Below are 21,462 nucleotides of genomic sequence, written 5' to 3' on the forward strand. Positions count from 1 at the left end.
AGTGATTCCACGTTTTGTTGTAAAACATCAATAAGGCATTTTAGGATGCCACTGAACTATGCATAGGAACTATATTGCATAGTGACTTTACTAGTTTGAACAATTCCATAACTTTCGAATAATTTGAAGATTGATGTATAAAATGTCGCATGGATGAATGATGGATGTGTGAAAAGGTGTGTGGATGTGTAAAGGATGGATGTATGGATGGAAGGATGAAAGTGTGGTTGGATGCAGGATGTATTGTTGAAAGTGTGAATGGATGAAAGGATGCGTGGAATGATGAAAGGGTGGACGGAAGAAGGACGGATGTAATAAAAGGTGGATGTATGGATGTATAAAATGTTGAATGGATGAATGATGTATGGAGGTGTGAAAAGGTGGTGTGATGAATGATGGGTGGATGGATGAAAGTGTGTGTGTATTGATGTATAGATGAAAGATTGAATGGATGAAGCATGTAGGATGGATGGAAAAATGAAAGGATGGATAGTTAAAATGTTGCATGGATGTATGATGTATGAGTGAAAATGTAGGTGGATAAGTATTGTGTGGCTGGATGGATGCGTTGATGTGTGTATAGATTGGGGAATTAATGTTTAAGATAGATGTGAAAAATGTTGCATGGACGAATGATTGATGGATCGGTGAAACTGCTGTTGGACAAATGATGAGTGGATGGATAGAAGTGTTATGTGTAAAGATGGATGTATGGATGGGAAACTGAAAGTGTGGATGGATGTATTGTTAGTATAATAAATGGTAGATGGTTGTATTAATAAAAATGTTGCATGAATGATGGATGTGTGCAAATGTAGGTGGGTGTATGAATTGAAGGGTGGATGTGAAAAGGATGGATGTATGGATAGAAAGATGCAAGTGTGGATGGATGAATAAAAGTGTGGATGAAAGGATGCATGAAAGGATAAAAGGGTGGACGGATGAAGTATGGATGGAAGAAAACATGGCTGGATGTATGGATGGCTAAAACTTGCATGTATGAATGGTGTATGTATGTGTGAAAAGGTGCTGTGGTGAATGATGGGTGGATGCGATGAATGATGTGTGGATGGAGAAAGTGTGGGCGTATGGATGTATAGATGATAGCGTGGATGGATGAAGGATGTATGGATTGGAGGTTGAAAGGCTAAATAAAAAGTTGCATGGATGGATGTGTGAAAAGGTAAGTGGATGAATGATAGTTGATGAAAGGGTGTGTGGATGGATGTATATTTGGGAGAATGAAATGTTAGATGGATGTATGGAAGATGGATGTATGGATGGAGAAAATGTTGCATGTATGAATGATGTATGGAAAGGTGGTGGGGTGAATGATGGGTGGATGGATGAAAATGTGGGCGTATGAGCATTATCATGGGAGTAGCATTTCCAATGAACTTTGGATGTTTTTTTGTTACCATTTTTTCACAATGTATAAGACAGATGAATTTGCTACATAACATCGAATGAGTGCATGTGGTGTAGCCTCTGTAAAAAAAAAAATTAGCACAGTAACATTTTTTGCATTTTGCTCAATTTGCTATAGAATTATTGCATTTGTTGTAGTATTTTTAAAGTAAAATTGTCTATTAACATATCTTATGTACTCTGTAAATAATAATGCAAATACAAGATAAAAAGCTTTAAAAATTTTATTTAAGTAAATATATTTAGTATTATTGTTTGCAAAAAAATTAAACTTTAATTAAAATACTGTATTTTTAGCCTTTTTACAGAATCATAATTTGAATATCTTCTTTTAGTACTTTTATTTACAGTAAAGTATTGTGTTGTTTTTTACAACTCATGTATTTTTCGTATGTATCCATTTTGTAATATTACATTTACATTTTTTGGCAAGATTGGCATTAGAGCTTCTTGAATGTCGTCAATGTCCGGTGGTATATTGAAGTAGTCCAGTAGAATATTGTTATTTATTTCTACAGATTGTAAATTTTCTGCATTATCAATATGTACATTTAGTGTACTGTGTTCCTGATTCGCAGTTTCTAGGCCATATATAGTCATATTTATTTCTTCTTCTGGTGGTTGTATTTTCTGTGAAGGAAAAAGAATTTAGTTAATTTCATATTTATGAAGTTCTTTTATTTCTTTTCTTGTGATGACCTACGGAAAAATTTCTTGTTATATGCAGTTTTAAATAATGTTAATAAGTAGTGAAGATAGTTTAAGAAAGGATAGATTGTGAGTAGGTATAGTGAAAAGGTATAATATAGTGTGTATAATAGAGGATTAGAAACTGTTTTGTAATGTTATAGCTACTTTAGTAAAAGTAAGTTTTAATAAATAGTGAGTATTAGGTGCTAGTTTTGTGTTTTAGAATAGTATTGTAAATAGTGATTATAGTTAATAGTGCAGTGTGAGTAGACTGAGTTATTAGTAGAGTGTGTATGATTTAGAGTGCATTGTTAAGTATTTTTGGAGTATTGAACTTATTGGCGTAGTAGTATAAAGTTAATTTGAAAACTACCAAAAATTGTGTACTTAAGTGTTAGTATTAAAGTTATGTTTGTAAGTGATAGTTGGGCATTATTAGTAAGTTATTGTGAAATAGTGAATGATATTTTTCTGTAATAGTGTTTTTTTATGGTGTGAGTAATAAAGAGAGAGTAGTTAAGATTGAGTCTGTCAAAGAGATAGAGTTTGTCAGAGAGACAGTCTGTCAAAGAGAGACAGTCTGTCAAAGAGAGACAGTCTGTCAAAGAGAGACAGTCTGTCAAAGAGAGACAGTCTGTCAAAGAGAGAGAGTCAAAGAGAGAGAGAGTCTGTCAAAGAGAGAGAGAGTCTGTCAAAGAGAGAGAGAGTCTGTCAAAGAGAGAGAGTCTGTCAAAGAGAGAGTCTGTCAAAGCGAATAGTCTGTCAAAGAGAGATAGTCAAAGATAGTCAAAGAGAGTCTGTCAAAGAAAGAGTCTGTCAAAGAAAGAGAGAGTCTGTCAAAGAGAGAGAGTCTGTCAAAGAGAGAGAGTCTGTCAAATAGAGAGAGTCTGTCAAATAGAGAGTCTGTCAAAGAGAGAGAGAGTATGTCAAAGAGAGAGAGTCTGTCAAAGAGAGAGAGTCTGTCAAAGAGAGAGAGTTTGTCAAAGAGAGAGAGTAATAAAGAGAGAGTAGTTAAGATTGAGTAGTAGATTTATTAGTGGAGAGTATTAGTGAGTTTTATAGTAGTGATTAGTAGAATACATAGTATAGCTTAATCGATTTAGATAGAGAGTATTAGAAGCGAGAGTTTGAGTGAATTGTAATTAGTGAATATAGAGTTTGATGGTGTTTTAAAAAGTAGATAGTATAGATAAGTAGTAGAGCAAGTTATTAATATTTTTATAATTTGTACTTACTTGAAATTGTGTATTTCTTGTTGTGTTTAACATTTTATTGTGATTAAATTCATGCACTGTCAGGTGCGTCATCTTTATGTAGGATCCAATTTCTATGGGAAAGTCAGTGGCATCTCTCCAAAGAGTTATTTTTACTGAGTCCGTTGTATCTTTCACAGTTATTGATTTAAGTTTTGTATCTTGTCCAGCAATAACAATTGTTTTTATTTCTTCTTCCTGTAAGACAAAATTGGTAATAGAAATTAGAGAGAGTCTGTCAAAAAGAGAGTCTATGAAAGAGAGAGAGAGTCTGTCAAAGAGAGAGAGTTTGTCAAAGAGAGAGAGTCTGTCAAAGAGAGACAGTCTGTCAAAGAGAGACAGTCTGTCAAAGAGAGACAGTCTGTCGAAGAAAGTCTGTCAAAGAGAGAGAGTCTGTCAAAGAGTCTGTCAAAGAGTCTGTCAAAGAGAAAGAGAGTCTGTGAAAGAGAGAGAGTCTGTCAAAGAGAGAGAGTCTGTCAAAGAGAGAGAGTCTGTCAGAGAGAGTCTGTCAGAGAGAGTCTGTCAGAGAGAGTCTGTCAAAGCGACAGAGTCTGTCAAAGAGAGAGAGAGTCTGTCAAAGAGAGAGAGAGAGTCTGTCAAAGAGAGAGAGAGTCTGTTAAAGAGAGAGAGAGTCTGTCAAAGAGAGAGAGTCTGTCAAAGACAGAGAGTCTGTCAAAGAGAGAGAGTCTGTCAAAGAGAGAGTCTGTCAAAGAGAGAGTGTCAAAGAGAGTCTGTCAAAGAGAGAGAGTGAGTCAAAGAGAGAGTCAAAGAGAGATAGTCAAAGAGAGTCTATCAAAGAAAGAGGGAGTGTCAAAGAAAGAGAGTCTGTCAAAGAGAGAGAGTCTGTCAAAGAGAGAGAGTCTGTCAAAGAGAGAAAGTCTGTCAAAGAGAGAGAGAGGTAGTCAAAGAGAGAGTCAAAGAGAGAGTCAAAGAGAGAGAGTCTGTCAAAGAGAGAGTCTGCTGAAAGAGAGATAGAGAGTCTGTCAAAGAGAGAGAGTCTGTCAAAGAGAGAGAGTCTGTCAAAGAGAGAGTCTGTCAAAGAGAGAGAGTCTGACAAAGAGAGAGAGTCTGTCAAAGAGAGAGAGTCTGTCAAAGAGAGAGAGTCTGTCAAAGAGAGAGAGTCTGTCAAAGAGAGAGAGTCTGTCAAAGAGAGAGAGTCTGTCAAAGAGAGAGAGAGTCTGTCAAAGAGAGAGAGAGTCTGTCAAAGAGAGAGAGAGTCTGTCAAAGAGAGAGAGAGTCTGTTAAAGAGAGAGAGAGTCTGTCAAAGAGAGAGAGGGAGTCAAAGAGAGTCAAAGAGAGTCAAAGAGAGAGAGTCTGTGAAAGAGAGAGAGTCTGTCAAAGAGAGAGAGAGTCTGTCAAAGAGAGAGAGAGTCTGTGAAAGAGAGAAAGAGTCTGTGAAAGAGAGAGTCTGTCAAAGAGAGAGAGTCTGTCAAAGAGAGACAGAGTCTGTCAAAGAGAGAGAGAGTCTGTCAAAGAGAGAGAGAGTCTGTCAAAGAGCGAGAGAGTCTGTCAAAGAGGCAGAGTCTGTCAAAGAGGGAGAGTTTGTAAAAGGGTGAGTGTTTTTTTTTTTTTTATAAGCTTACCTCAGCAATAGTCCCAGAAATGCTCATTAATGAGCGTAGTGAAGCTGCTTTAACTGTTTTTATTGGTGATATTGGTGGAGCAGGGGGTTGTAGGATATATTCTGCCTCCTGTATTATTTCTTGAGGTATAGATAAGGGCATCATGCGTGATAGTTTCGTTTGTTTCGTGATGATAATCACATTGTTTTTGGCTAAGAAATTGCGAATCATAATAGCTTGTCCTTCTTTAGTTTGCTGGTAAAATGGCTCATTGTAGCACGTTGCTTTAATGCAACTACTTTCATCAGCTAGAGCTAGATGATACATGACTTTGTGCTCTTGTTTTGCATTTGTATAGTTTGTTTTTGTCGAACATTTTATTACGTTGGCTCGGATTGTTTTTTGGTAAGGTTTGTTGTCTTCATGTTTCATTTGTTTGAGGTCTTGTATGGAAATCATCTGAAATGAGAGAAAATGTTAGTACACATTCTGAGCATAAATTTTTCCCCTTTTGCTATTACCTGTAATAAAATAGCATGTTAATGAAGTTGTTGCATTTTAAACTGCCACCCATAATGCTTTGTGATCACTATAATATGATTCTAATGTACCGTAGTGCATGATGTTGTCATTAGTATAGATGTGATCTAGTGTAGAATTGTAGTCTGTTGTGTATTGTTGTATTTTTTGCTGGCATTGAAATTGCTGCAGCATATATTCTAATAGCAAAGTTCTGTTTGGTGACATTTGTGTTAAATCTATATTGAAGTCTCCCATGATGACATATTTTGAATTTGGATACAAGTTAATTATGCTACTTAAAACTTGTAGTAATGTCTGCAAAAGTACATGTGGTGGTTTGTACAGTATAATAAATAAGTATTCTGAATCATTAAGATGCTGAGTGAAAAATAAAAAGTCAATATCGTGTTGTGTTTGATATATTGGCGATAAAAGCATGTTTTTTTTGTAGTAAATGGCAATACCATGCTTTGTGTGCTGGTTGTGAAATTTATCAAATAATACTAGGTGATATTGTTCTATTAAGAACGTATTCTTATCTGCTTTTCTAGTTGTGTTGATTTCAGTGAGGCATATAATATCACTGTTCATGATATTTTGGTCTGATTTAATAGCAGTGTAATTTCTTTGCAAGGACCGTATGTTATGGACAATTATATTACACTGTTGTCTATAGCTATCTAATTGTGGTACTGATATTTGTAATTGCATGTGTGTTCTTAAACGTGTCATTTCTTCATGCACTTTTGGATGTACAGCTATTTTGTCTTGCTGAAAGTTTCTAATGTATATGTTGTCTAAAGATTTAGCTCTGCTTAAAGCTACATAATGTAGATGATGTACTTTACTGTTGTTAAAGTGAATGTAAATGGGCTCAATTGTTTCTCCTTGTGTTCTATGTATAGTTCTTGCAGATGATTGTCGCAATGGGAATTGTTTGCGTATAATAGTTATAAATTTCTGTGTATATTGGAAATGCCGTGTAATAGCATGAATGGGTGTCCAATGAGGCAAAATATTACTGTGATATATGTGTTTGTTTTCTTGTCTTGTTAATTTGCCTACTGTTTCTTTATCAAAATTAATCCAAATTACATTTGGGCTGTTATTGATCGTTTCTACAAATTCTACTATACCAGTTGCACCATTTGTTAAACCATCATTGACATTTATATTGTTAGTTAAATCATATCTTAATTGCAATGCAATATGTAATATTGATGGCAGGCTCATTGTTTTAGTAGAATCTGTGGGCAACTGTTTGAGTATTTTTTTTTTTACTGCTTCACTTAAGTCTGCTGCAACTGTATCTATTGCTGTAGCTGTGTAAACTGGGTAATGGGTTATATGTTCTAATAAAACTGCATTATTTATGCTATTGACTTCATTGTTAGTTCCCATAATGTAAGGGATCGTTTTGCTAATGTTTTCAGGTGGCTCTATTTCTCGTGTTTTTATCTGTATAATATCCTCATTTGTTTGTTTCCCTTCTCTTAATCTGTTTAGTAGTTGAGCAAATGGCAAGTCATTTTGTTGTCTCATTATTTTAGTCAACTCAAATAACTTGAAATGTGTCTGCCATAAATTAGTACTTACTGGCCTATATGAATGTTTTGGGTTGTCAAATATGTATGGGTCAAAAACTGGCTTCAATTGGTAAAAGTCTCCAATTGCTAAAATAGATATTCCGCCAAAAGGGAGATCAGACATTTTTATCTCTTGCAATCTATTATGTATAAAGTTGAATACATTAGCCCCTACCATTGATATTTCATCAATTATTAGCAATTTAAGATGCATTAGCTGACCTTGTAGTGTGCTTCTATTCTCATGAGTTAGCTGTCTATGAGTTAGTGTTTGTGAAATAGGTATTTTAAAAGTACTATGTAGTGTTTGGCCTTGAATGTTATGTGCTGCTTTGCCAGTTGGAGCTGTAAGCAATACATATATGTTATCTGGGTTTTCTCCTGCTTTTGTATTGTAATAACGTACTAATGTTTGGTAAAGTGCTGTTATAAGGAAACTTTTGCCTACTCCTGCACCACCTGTACAAAATGTGTAGCATGGTGTTTCTTTTGTTTTAACCCAATGCAAATGATGATATATAAAGTTAAGTTGTTCTGCTGTTAGATTTTGCATTATACTATCATATTGTTCTTTTGGCATTATGTTATTGCTTACTGATTCTTCTCTACTTGTACTTCTAATCCCTAAATCAAATGATAGGTCATACAATGGGTTTTCATTATTTTGCACTTCATGGAATATGGTGTTTTCTTCTTCTGTATCTATTGGTGGTAGCAATGTATCTAATATACTAGTTTCATTGCTATTAGTTGTTAGTGGTTTATTATGTTTATTATATTTATTATGGTTTGAATCAACTGCATTTTTAAGTTCTAGATAGCGTTCATAATAAGTTTCCTTGTTATTAATTATATTATGTTCATTTCGCCATGGGTAAAAAAGCATGAGCAATTCTCTATAGTAATTTTCTGAGTCATTTTTGATGTTAAATCTGCAATAGCGAATTACTCTTGCTTTTTTTCTTTTTATGCAGTTTGTTTCGTCTACTAAATTTATCTCAAGTTCTTCGTCATCTGAGCTATGAAAGTTATTTTCAATAAGGAAATTGTCATGGCCTGTTTCTTCTTTTCCTTTACATTTTTTCTTTTCATTATACATAGATGCATAGTCAGCTAATGTACATGTTTCTAATTTTACAGGGCGTTTACTATACCTGACTATAATATTATCATATTGTATTTTACAAGACTCATCTGGTAAAGAATTGATAGTTTCGATGTCTTTTAATAAGTAGGTACGCTTTTCATTAGGACTTGTATTGATAAATACAAAAGATCTTGAACTTTTCCGTAAAGGAATTTGTAGTATTAGATATGCTGCTTCTTGGGCACTTATTTCTGTACAGTTTAAGAATTTGTTCCCTATATGCTTAAGTTGTTCTTTAATACTTGGATTGGCATGTACTTCTTTAGCAGCTTGGGCAATTAGTTTGCTCATTCCTCGCTGTGATTTACTAATGTATGAAACAATATACACAGCACATGCATATGCATCTAAGATGTATTGTATATCTATGTTTGCTTGCCATGCTTTCAAAATAGTTGGATTGTAGTTATTTATAAAGCATTCAGCTGGTGTCCTTTTCAAGAAAATAGTATTTTTTTGTATAATAGATTGTATACATAAAGTATATTGTTTTAGATCTATGTTCATTGAATGTAAAAACTGTTCAAAAGTATAATTTGAAAATTCTGGGCTATTTATAGTTAGATGTATTAGTTCAATTTGCTGTAAGAGCTCGTTATTTGTTTTGTCTAGCTCTATTGGTTCTAGTATAAAAGTTTCAGGCATTGGATATCTGGGATAATGATATTTGCATGTTCTTTTATGTTTGATACGGCAGTTTTTGGTATGGCCGTGTCTTTGTAGAGGTAGTAAAGACTCTATATCTGGTTCTTCTGTTTTTGCACATGTAACATACTTATTTATGAAAGTAGTGACTTCATTTCGATCAGAAGTTTCATATAATGGAGCATTTTCTATCCATATTATAGCATGTATATGTGGTGATCCCCGTTGTTGGAATTCCACTCTATAAAAGTAATCAATAATTTTGCCAATTGGATTACTTTCATGCAATAAAACAGAATTAAATAATTTCCGAACCTGGAAGTCAAAATGTCTTGCACATGTAATGGGATTTTGCTGTATTAATTTGCATTTTGTTTCCCATGACATATTGTTAAATTCTTCTTTTGTGCATTCTGGTCTCTTTTCTGTACGTAATAATATGTTAATTAAGTGATACCATTTTGTTTCTGCAGCAGATAAAGTTATAAAAAATGTTGGTAATCCTAATTGTCTAATCATAGCAAAGAGGTCTTTTTTGCATTGCTCCCAATATGGTGGTGAACTACGGATAGTTTTAAGTATTTTGTATCCTTCATTATACTGCAAAATTGTATCTAATTTATTCTTTATGTCTTTGGCAGTTATAATGTTTCCATTATTAAAGTATTTCCTAAGAGATATAAATATTTTGCTCTGTAATTGTTTAATGTGTAAGGTTTTTAATTTAAAGAAAAGATTAGTAACACACTTTGCTACTCTTAGATCATTACTTCTTACTTCTGATTGACAGATTGTGCTGTAATGTATTGGGACATGCCTTTCTTCATTAGTCGGCCTTCGTTTTCCGCAAAATATAGTTGGGAATGCCAAATATTCAGAATCTTTGTCTTCATACAGGCCTCTTGGTGTGTTATATTCTGCAGGTGCTAAACTTAAAATATTATTTGTTTCTGTAGTAATAGTTTCATTATCTAACATAGTATCTAAATTTCCTGCTGGAATGTTGTCTGAGGAATCTGACGTATTACTTGTATCTGAAGTCTCATCACAAGAATGTATATCTTGTGTTGTATAATCCCAATCTTTATTAATAGTGATTCCATATTCTTGAAACAAAGTGCTTGTAGTGGCTAAATATAAAGCTGCACGTTTAACTTTATTTGGTCTAACATTTTCATAATGGGTATAAGATTTATAACTTAATTTCCTTTTTAATTTTATTGGAATTGTCATGTTATCATTAATTTGCCTTGGTAAAACAGTTACTGTTGTCATAACGTCTGCAGGGACATTTACTACTGCACCTGATAGAGATTTTTGGAATCCACGTGGTAATGTTCTAATTTGTAAAAAAGGTATTCTTGGTGATACTAATCTTTCTTCTAAGTTATGCAAGTGTAAGACTGGTGGGATATCAGGAAATGTCATCCCATTATATACTGAACATGGAGGTATTTTGTCTTTAGATATATATGTGTAACATGTTCTGCATATCTCATTTGTTCTGTATTTGCTAATATTACATTCTATGAATTTAGCTCTCTTACTAATACTGTGTGTATTTTGAAGACTTTGCTTATGCCATAGTTGATTGCAAATAGTGCAAGTGTACTCGGGTCCATATCGTATTTCTTCCTGAAATATCCTAATTATCTCATTTGTTGTTTGACCTGCTATATGTCTATGATTAGGTTCATTCTCTTTGTTTTGTGTCCGTTTTCTTTTTCTATTACTGTTTATTTCTAGAATTTCTATATTGGTTGGTTGAATTAGTGATTCAACATTAGCTGTTAATGTGTTTATTATCTCTGTATTGTTAAGAGCTATGTGTGAAGGTAAATAACTGTCTTCTGTTACATGCAGTCTATTGTCCTGACTATTGCTGTTTTGTGTGTTTATTATTGTATTTTCTACTTGTAAGTTATTTGAAGGAATTTCCCCTAATGCATTTATAGATATATGTGTCGTATGAACATATATGTTTTTTCTAGACTTTACATTTCCTTGTTTATGATTCCGTTGTGTTTGGTGTAATCCTTTTTTGCTAATTGTTGTTATGTTCACTGTAGTTAAATCTAAAGTAATACTCTCAGAATTTGTAATTTGTTCTCTATTGCCTAACTTTAGGATGTATTCTATAATAAGATTAATAGAGTCCATTTGGATAGCAATACATGTTCCATTAGGATGTTGTATTGCATTTTCATTTTGGCTATGTGAATCAAATAGAGAGTATGTATGTATAGTTTTGAAGACTGAAATTATATATCTACCTATAGAGATCAATATACCAGTTTGTGAATTAATTGTAGAAGTTAATGCAGATATAAATTTACTATGTAAAGTTTGTGCTGATTTTGTTAGTTCTTCGCTAAAGCATTTTTTGAGCTTTGTAGAATAGATTATGGCATTGCTAACTATGTAATTTGGTAACTTTAGAGGTTGCATACAATCTTGTTCATCGACAGAGTGCATTTCAGTGTACAAAGCATCTCCAAGATTCATAATACAGTGCAAGTCTACACTATCCCAAATATATGCTGGTTTACAGTAGTTCTTTAGAATAGCAAATATACTATTTTGAAGACAATGTGTATAGTGAATAGTTTTATCACTATGTGTATTTTTTTCCTGTGGATGTGTGTTATGTAAAAAGGGAATTTTTTGTGGCGTTTGTGTTAAAATATTTGAATCTATATTGGTATTATTTGTGCTACTTTCCTTGTTCTGCAATGTGCTATTGTGTATATTATCATGTAGTAAACTGTCATTACTTCCAGTAATAAGTTTATATGTATTATAGTAATCACTTGAATATGTGTTTGTATGTACATTACTTGTGTTTATTGTTTGTTGTACATTTATGTGTGTGTTATTAATTACATTAGTAGAATATGTGTTGGTATTTAAATTACTTGCTGGTATTGTTTGTTGTACATTTATGTGTGTGCTATTAATATGTCGTCTTTCTGTGTTGCTCTTAAGTGTTTTCTTAAGTATACTTGCATATGTGTCAGTAGGAGTAGTCTCTTCTGGTGTATTAGTATATTGTGTTGTGCTGATCTGCTTGCTGTTCTTTTTAGATTGATTATTAGGCCCTGTTGTAGTGAGAATTGCACAGGAATACGTACTAGTACTAGGAGTATTATCTAAAAATGCTAATGGCTGTTCCTTATTCCAAAAAGTATTTTTTTTAGATTGACATCTCTGAATGATTTTTTTGGCATTTTCTATACGCATTTCAAATGCTTGTGTGAAAAAATTTTCACTACCTTTAGTAGAATACACATAAAAAAATTTCGGTGCTACTGCATTCTTATTTTTTTCATGACGCACCATTGCTTTTTGAAGTGATTCTTTTGTAATCGTACTTATTTGTATTGGAGTTAATTCATACGGCACACAATTCAGGTTTGGTTTCTTAAGATAGTGTGCCAGATTAGTGATGTACTCTAGAAGTTTTTCAAATGTGAACTGTATAGTAATACATGTTCCATTTGGATGAGGCATTCCAGTCTTATCACGACTATGTGAGTCAAATACAAAGTACGAATCATTTTTCTTAAAAATGGAAATAACATAAATTTCCATGCAAAGTATAACACCGGAGTTGGAATCAAGTGCAGGTTTTAATATTTTGTTGAGATTTGGAAACGAAGGGTCACATTGTTGTAATATGTCTCCATAATAAGGTTCTTTAAGTTTAAGAGAATAGATAGTAGTATTGTGTTCAATAAAATTTGGTAACTCATCTGGATGCCTAAGTTGTTCGCTATTAAGTAAATGCATATCTATATATAAAGCATCACCTAATTTCATAATGTAATGCAAGTCTTCTTTAGTCCATGTATGTGCATCTTTGTAATAGTTGTGTATAATTGCAAAAGTACTATTTGGCAAGCATTGATAACCTCTAGAATTGCATGTAAATTTGTCATGACCTTGATGATAATCTGCTGCTAGTATTTGCATCTTAGCTAATCTAATTTATGAAATAATTTGATATCGCTACAGTATTGCTAGATTTTTTTGTTATAGGCGAGTCTATTTTCGTTCTCTTATTAAATCTATATATATATATATATATATATATATATATATATATATATATATATATTGCTAATTTATATTTTCTTTTGTAGTTAACTATAATGCAAGGCAATTAATTGAACACTATTTTTTTGCTTTGTATTTTAGATAGCCGATTTAGATGTATTTTGTTTACAATTTTAGTGATGTACTAGCTATAAGTTATACTATTAGCATATATATATATATATATATATATATATATATATATATATATATATATATATATATATATATATATATATATATATATATTTGGATATATATATATATTTGGATATATTTATATGTATATATATATAGTTATTTTACTGTTAAATATATTCCAAGTTACAGGTTGATAGCTTATTTAAAAAACATACTTCTAATTGTATATATTTCCAAACAATTAGCAATTGTCTTTATAAAAGAAATAATTTTCAATGGTAAGTATATAAATATATATATAATTTTTGTAATAACTAATTATATATCTGATTTGGTCTAGTTTTTTTTCTCTAAATCCACTCTATTGTTTTGGAATTGTTTTATAGTTGGAGCTGGTAGCAAAATAAAAAGCAATTACTTTTACTTTTTTGTTAACTAATTTTTTTTCTTAAGATTAATGTTACCTATGGAAATCTTCTATATGATCTTTTCGAATTCTAAGTATATACTATATATATATATATATATATATATATATATATATATATATATATGTGTGTGTGTTGATATGTGTCTTGTTTTTTCCTTTGCTATTTCTATACTTACAAGTCAATACAGAAGCAAAATAGATACTTTTACCGTGATGATGTTTTCACTGATGTTGTGTCAAACAATTATGAACGTCTGATGTTATTCAATCAATTGGCAATCTAAGGAAGAATGAAACAAGCATTAATATTGAGTTGACATATTAATATAATAAAAGCGGTTCGATACTCAAGACTATGTGTAGAAGTTGTATATGTAGTATGTGTGTGGACTGAGTGAAGCATATTAGTAGTCGTAAATCGAGTATTAGAAGTGTATGTAGTATAGAGTAACTAGTGAAGTATAGTAGTAAGGAGGATAAAGTGAGCAAGATAGAGAGAGAGATGGAGGGCAGGAAGAAGAGATGTTAATAAAGAGGGGTGGTTAGGCAATATTGAGAGTAGTGGAAAGATGAAGAGAAAGATAAGGAAAAGAGAGAAGTCTGATAAGGAAGAGAGGATATAGAGGTGTAGAATGCAAGCTACCAAAAAATAGAAATGTAAATTACATGATGTGATTTTTATGCGAAGTTGTAAAGAGTGTATTAGATGCATTGTTTGTAATTTTAAGCAAGTACAAAGGAATAGGAGAGGTAGTGAGATTAAGGAACACTTAATCCCTTGTTAAATCTATATAAACAATAGAAGAGACGTTAAATAAATCTGAAATTGCCACAGAGACTGAGTGATGCAACTGGGGAATTGCACACTCACTTTAGGTGGAAAAGAAAGCCCTCACACACCGACCTAGTCAGTGTCATGCTTCATCATTGGGCCCCACCAAAGAGGCCGAATGCCTCTTTGGTGTGCTACGACGCCAGAAGACTGCGGAGCAGGTTTTGTGAAAAAGGCATGTTGTGAGTTTTATAATTAAAACTGCCTAATGTGTAAGTAAAAATCTATAATTCTTGATGCTTAGTACACAAATGAAAGAGTTATGTGTCTGAATTTAATGCCCAAGGTAATGGATTTGTTAAATTAAAATACTAATTAGTCAGTCAACATGTTTCATGTTTTACAGTTGTTTACATTTACTTAGGCATTTATAATGACAGAATTATACCCCGGCGGTATGGACTCTCTAATCGCCCACCCTGACCTGGGGGCGTGAAAGTGAAAATATCCAAAAAATGATTTAGTGCATAAAAAAAAGGGGGAAGAGCAATTGCTCATTCCAAAAATACTCCTAATTGCGGAGTGTTTGTGCACCTGTAAAAGAAATAACAGACAAACATATAAAACTTTCACACAATTAGTTGTAAATATAAGTCATTGCGTTTGTCCAGGGTGTTCTATAGTTGTTGCATAGTGTTCCTAAATAAACACTATAGTTAACATCATCTATATATCTATATAGCCTTATAGGGATGCTCACACTAACTTAGTAAAGTGAAGTGGAAAAATGTGTGTAAAGCACACAAAGTAGCTTGAAAGTGTTGATGAAGAGAGGAGACACATAAGAGATCAAGAGAGCTAGAAAGCAAGAAGAGAAGTAAGTGCAGAATGGAGTGAGAAGATAGCAAGTAAAAAAAGTGCAAGATAGAAAGTGAAGACAAGATGGAGACGTAGATAGAGAGTGAAGGCAGGAAGGAGAGAGGACATGAGAGAGAGAGAAAAAGGGAGGGTAGGATGTAGGGCATGAGCAAGAAGGAGGAATGGATGGAAGAAAGTGCAGGAGCAAGAGGGCCAGCTCAGTGGTGTAAAGACTTTCAGGTAAGCAATGTTGTGTTTTGTAAAGCTGATAATACTGTCACTTTGAATGCGCCGAATGTGACTAAATTTATTTTTCTTTTGTTGCAGTATTTGACAGCAGGGTTGGGCAAGTATTTCTTGTTGCCATTTTGTCTTGAGATCTTTGGCTCGCTGTCAGTGTCCATGGTGCAAGGACCCCCATAGAGATAGATGTAGATGGAGGGCAGTAAAGAAGAGAGCAGTTGGAAGAGTGGGCAAGAGGAAGATTGATAGCAAAGGGGAAACAAGAGGAAGAGTGATAGCAAAGGGGGAAAAAGCGGAGAGGGAGATAAAGAGAATAATGATAGATAAAGAAATTGGTCTGGTGAATGCAGTGACCACCACATGACAACGTATGCAGTTCTTTAACAACGGGCGCAATTATCAACTTTCAACTGTCGCCAACATTCGCATTGATGATGTACGAGCTGCTCCAATTGTTGTTTCCCCTTTGAATTATGCACACAAGAAATGTAACTGTATACCAAGTGTATCAATAAAACAGATTAAAAAAAAAAAAAAAAAAAAAAAAAAAATGATAGATAAAGAAGGAGAGAAAGAGTGGATGCAGAGAGTGAGCAAGAGGAAAAAACAGATAAAAGATAGAAAAGAGAGAAAGTTAAAGGGAAAACAGGGAGAATGTGCAAGAGAGAAGAATAGTAGATAGGGAGGAAGAGAGGGAGGAAGAGAGAGGGAAGACGAAAAGTAAGTGAACAATGGAGCGAGAAGATAGGAAACAAAGAGTGCAAGATAGTAACTATTTCCGGTCGGCATTTTGTCTTGGGATAAATGGCTCGCTGTCTCCATGGCACAAGGGATTTCAGGTATGCGTTTTAAATTGTAATGTAATTAGTATTTCTCTTACAGGTGTTTAACTATTTTGTTTATATTCTTATAATATGTTTTTTTTTGGGCTGTTCTCTCTAGTGTTTCCGTGTTGGGTCTCCTCCTTGGCGTAACAACTTTCAGGTAAGCGATGTGTTTTGTAACAAATAAATGACTGTCTCTTTTGAATCGTTTTTTTTTTTAAGTTTGAAAAGGATTTTTTGACTTCATTCTACCCTTACGTTTCTTTTTGTCTTTTTTTTCTCTTCCTCCCTATGTACTATTTTTCTCTTGCACTTGCTCCCTCTTATCCTTTTAACTTTCTCTTTTTTATCTGTTTTTTCTATTGCTCACTCTCTGCATACTCTCTCTCTTGCCTTATCTATCCTTATTCTTTATCTCCCTCTCCTTTTTGCTTTTTTTTCCCTTTGCCATCACTCTTCCTCTTGCCCCCTCTTCCAACTGCTCTCTTCTTACTGCCCTCCATCTACATCTCTCTCTATGGGGGTCCTTGCACCATGGAGACTGAGACAGTGAGCCAAAGAGTGCAAGATAGAAAGAGAAGACAAGATGAGGACAGAGATGGAGAGTGAAGGCAGGAAGGAGATAAAACGCAGGAGTAAGAAGAAAGACAGAATGTTAAGGAAGAGTAAGAAGTAGGGCATAAGCAAGAGGGAGGGAGAGAGAGCAGATGGAAGAGGGTGCAGGAGAGAGGGATGGTAGAGAGAAAAGAAAGCATAAAGGAGATAGAGAGAAGAATGATAGATAGGGAGGAAGAGGAACACGGAGAGTATTAGAAAGAGGAAAAGAAAAGAAAAAGGAGAGTGCAGGACAGAGAAGCATGATAGATAGAAAAGGAGCTAGAAGAAAGGAGAGAGCAGATGGAATAGGGGGCAGGAAGAAGGAAGAGAGCATAAAGGAGAGATATATAGAGAAGAATGAATAAAGAAGTAATTAAAAAAAGGAAGAGAGAGTGCCAAGAAAGAACGGAGTATGCAGAGAGGAGGTGAAAAGAAGTTAGAGAAAGATAAGTAAGAAAGAGGAAGAGAGTGCCGGAGATAGAAGTATGATAGATAAGGAAGTAGAGAGGATGCAAGATAAATGGAGATCATGAGAGAGAACGTAGAAAAGGGGAAAAGACTGCAGAATGGAGGCAGAGGTCAAAAAATATAAGGAGTGCAAGATGGAAAGGCAGAACAACATAGGGAAGGAGATAGAGAGTGAAAGTCACAGAGTGCAAAAGGAAGAGCAAGAAAGAGAGCAAGCAGGAGTTAAAGGGAGGGTGTGCATGAGCAAAAAGGAATTAAGAAGGGAGCAGTTGGAAGAGGGGGCAAGAGGGAGAGTGATGGCAAAGGGAAAATAGCAGAAGGGAGTTAAAAAAAGAATGATGATAGAGAGGGAGGAAGAAGGAAGGAGAGAGAGCAGATGGAATAGGGGTCAAGAGTAAGAAGCAAGAGAGCAAAAAGGAGAGAGAAAAGAGAAGAGAGTGCAGAATGGAGTCAGAGGGCAAGAAAGAGAAGGAGTGCAAGATGGAAATGTAGCACAATATAGGGAAGGAGATAGAAAGTGAAAGTAAGAGAGAGGGCAAAAGGGAGAGCAAGGGAGAGAGAGAAAAAGCATGATGTAAAGAGAGGGATGGAATAAAGAAGGTGAGAGGGTAGATGAAGAAAAGCACAAGAGTGTGAATATAAGATGGAGTGGGCAAAATAAAGGGAAATAAAGAAGGAATACAAGATAGTGACATAAGGAGCAGAGAAAGAAAGGAGAGAGATGGAAAGGGTATGCAAGAAGAAGAGAGGGGCAAAAGGTAAGAGAGCAACAGGCAGAGAGATAAAGATCGAAGGAATAGGAAGAGAGGGCAGGAGAGATAAGCATGATAGAAAAGGATGGAGAGAGCAAGCAGAAAGGAGAAAGGACGCAGGGCGCAAAGGGAGCAGCTTTTTTGCGCAGGCCAAAACCTAATGAGAACTGTAGTGTGAGTTTGGGTCGGCCCTCGTCATTCATTGTCTGGCTCCATAAATTGAGCCTAGCCATTGGACGAGGGGCCTGTCCGTCAATTTAAAGCAGACTCAGGGGCGTTCAAGATTCTTTGGCTTTTGCCGACAAAACGACGCCGGGAACGCCCCCGATTCTGGCCCGGCATTGCCGAGACCTGCCTTTGATGACGTATCAGGTTTCTTTGTCTGTGGCGGAACAAATTGCAGGTAAGCGATGGTGTCTTTTGTAATATAAATGACTGTATTTTTTGAATGCCCCATCCGAAATGTTTAATCACATATTTTTTTTTGTTCTCTGCAGGTATTTTGCGACGGCCCGGTGGGGGGAAGAATTTCCGGTTGGGATCCTTGGCTCGCTGTCTGTCTCCGTCTCCATGGTACAAGGGATTTCTTGCAGGTAAGAGATGGTATCTTTTAAGGACAGAGATGGAGAGTGAAGGCAGGAAGCAGATAATACGCAGGAGTAAGAAGAAAGGCAGAAGGTAAAGGAAGAGTAAGAAGTAGGGCATGAGCAAGGAGGGAGGGAGAGCAGATGGAAGAGGGTGCAGGAGAGAGGGATGGTAGAGAGAAAAGAAAGCATAAAAGAGATAGAGAGAAGAATGAAAGATAGGGAGGAAGAGGAGCACGGAGAGTATTAGAAAAGAAGGAGAGTGCAGGACAGAGAAGCATGATAGATAGAAAAGGAGCAAGAAGAAAGGAGAGAGCAGATGGAATAGGGGGCAGGAAGAAGAAGGAAGAGAGCAGAAAGGAGAGATATATAGAGAAGAAAGAATAAAGAAGTAATTTAAAAAAAGAAGAGAGAGTGCAAAAAAAAGAACGGAGTACGCAGAGAGGAGGTAAAAAGAAGATAGAGAAAGAGGAAGAGAGTGCAGGAGATAGAAGTATGATAGATAAGGAAGTAAAGAGGATGCAAGATAATGGAGATCATGAGAGAGAACGTAGAAAGGGGAAAAGACTGCAGAATGGAGGCATAGGGCAAAAAATAGAAGGAGTGCAAGATGGAAAGCCAGAACAAGATAGGGAAGGAGATAGAAAGTGAAAGTCACAGAGTGCAAAAGGAAGAGCAAGAAAGAGAGAAAGCAGGAGTTAAAGGGAGGGTGTGCATGAGCAAGAAAGAATTAAGAAGGGAGCAGTTGGAAGAGGGGGCAAGAGGGAGAGTGATGGCAAAGGGAAAATAGCAGAAGGGAGATACAAAAATAATCATGATAGAGAGGGAGGAAGAAGGAAGGAGAGAGAGGAGATGGAATAGGGTGCAGGAGAGAGAAAAAAGAGCAAAAAGGAGAGAGAAGAGAGTGCAGAATGGAGTCAGAGGACAAGAAAGAGAAGGAGTGCAAGATGGAAATGGAGAACAACATAGGGAAGGAGATAGAAAGTGAAAGTAAAAGAGAGGGCAAAAGGGAGAGCAAGGGAGAGAGAGAAAATGCATGAGGTAAAGAGAGGGTGGGAAGGAGGGCATGAGCAAGAAATAAGTAAGAATGGAGCAGTTGGAAGAGGGTGCAAGAGGGAGATTGATGACAAAGAGAAAAGAGCAGAAAGGAGGGAGATAAAAAGAGAAGCATAATCGAGTGGGAGCAAGAAGGAAAGAGAGAGCAGTTGAAATAGGGGGTAGTAGGGAGAAGGAGAGAGCAGAAAGGAGAGATATATATAGGAGAGCGATAAAGAGAGCAGGAGGGAACAGATTGTGATGGAAGAAAGAAGGTGAGAGTATAGATGAAAAAAGCACAAGAGTGTGAATGTAAGATGGAGTGGGCAAAATAAAGAGAAATAAAGAAGGAATACAAGATAGCGACATAAGGAGGAGAGAAAGAAAGGAGAGAGATGGAAAGAGTATGCAAGAAGAAGAGAGGGGCAAAAGGTAAGAGCATGCGGGAGAGAGATAAAGATAGGAATAGGAAAAGAGATGGCAGGAGAGATAAGCATGATAGAAAAGGGAGAGAGGAAGCAGAAAGGAGAAAGGACTCAGGAAATAGAGAGATAAAGAATGAATTCAAGAGACAGCTACATTTAGGAAGTAGAGAAAGAAAGGAGAGAGATGGAAAGGGTATGCAAGAAGAGAGGGGCAAAAGGTAAGAGAGCAAGAGGGAGAGAGATAAAGATAGAAGGAATAGGAAAAGAGAGGGAAGGAGAGATAAGCATAATAGATAAGTAGGGAGAGAGCAAGCATAAGTAGAGAGAGCAAGCCGAGACGCAAGATAGAAAGAGCATCAGAGAGAAGGTAAGGAGGAGTAAAAGTGAGAGCAAAAAGAGTGAGTAAAAGAAAGTGCATGATAGAAAGAAAGAGAAGAGGGGAATACAGGAGAGAGTGTAGAAGAGAAAGGATGCAAAAGAGGGAGAGGAAAAAAAGAAGGAAAGTAGGAGAAAGTGAGGAAAGAATAGAGCAGGAGTAAATGAAATAGAAAGAGTGCTGGCAAAATCATGAAGGAGATGCAAGAGAGAGGAAAGGCAAAGATGCAAAATTGAAAGGGAAGGCAAGAGAAGGAGATGTATATATGTTGCATGTGCTGTCTCAGTATCTAAGCATTTGCTCATCTCCAAACTAAATCAAATGTTGTTTATGAGGCAAACTTTTGTGTATATCCAGCAAAGAATGCCCAGTACAGACAGAAAGAACAAAGTCTTAGTTATAAGTTTTCCTTTACCTTTGACCTCTCTCCTGATTACGACCTCACCAGTGCTGCTTTCATCTCCAAACTAAATTAAATGTTGTTTATGAGGCAAACTTTTGTGTATAACTATCTAGCAAAGAATGCCCAGTACAGACAGGAAGTACTACCCAAAAAAGTCTAAAGTAAAATAAGTTTCAAGTATGAACGTACCGTGTTGAATGAACGAATTTGAAAGATGTGTCCTCGATGGGGCAGTTGCACCAAATGGCAATTTTTTTGTCCTGTAAAAGTAAAATATACTGTTAGCAAAAGATTGAAAAGAGTGAGGACATTTGTGTGAAGTATATTAGAAGTTGTAAATAGAGAATTAGAAGCACTATGTATTATAGAGTAACTAGTATAGTAGTAAAGACTATAAAGTAGCAAGGTGGAAAGAGATAGAGGTCAGGAAGAAGAGAGAGATGGATAGAAAGAGGGGAGGATAGGCAAAAAGAAAAGGAGTGAAAATAAAAAAGGAGAAGGATGATGAACAGTGCAAGTTAAAAAGAAGCTTGATAAGGAGAGAACGCAAAGAAGTGAAAAGACGACAAAGATAAAGACAAAAATAAAGAAGTAAGAGAGTGCAGGAAATAGAAGTATGATAGATA

At 35.3% G+C, this 21,462-nt stretch overlaps 1 protein-coding gene across 1 annotated transcript; it reads right to left on the reverse strand.

Annotated features, from left to right (window-relative positions):
• Positions 1-1,797: 1,797 nt before the first annotated feature.
• Positions 1,798-21,097, reverse strand: LOC147692980 (uncharacterized). The gene is made up of 5 exons (XM_086936862.1): positions 21,026-21,097; positions 13,709-13,779; positions 4,955-5,392; positions 3,354-3,569; positions 1,798-2,058 (listed from the first exon to the last, which is right to left on the reverse strand). The coding sequence occupies exons 3-5, from the start codon at positions 5,390-5,392 to the stop codon at positions 1,798-1,800; spliced, it is 915 nt and encodes a 304-aa protein (XP_086792988.1). The 5' UTR covers positions 13,709-13,779; positions 21,026-21,097.
• Between the last annotated feature and the right edge of the window lie 365 nt (positions 21,098-21,462).

Source organism: Lissotriton vulgaris, chromosome 9 (assembly GCF_964263255.1).
Source record: "Lissotriton vulgaris chromosome 9, aLisVul1.2, whole genome shotgun sequence".
NCBI lineage: Eukaryota > Metazoa > Chordata > Amphibia > Caudata > Salamandridae > Lissotriton > Lissotriton vulgaris.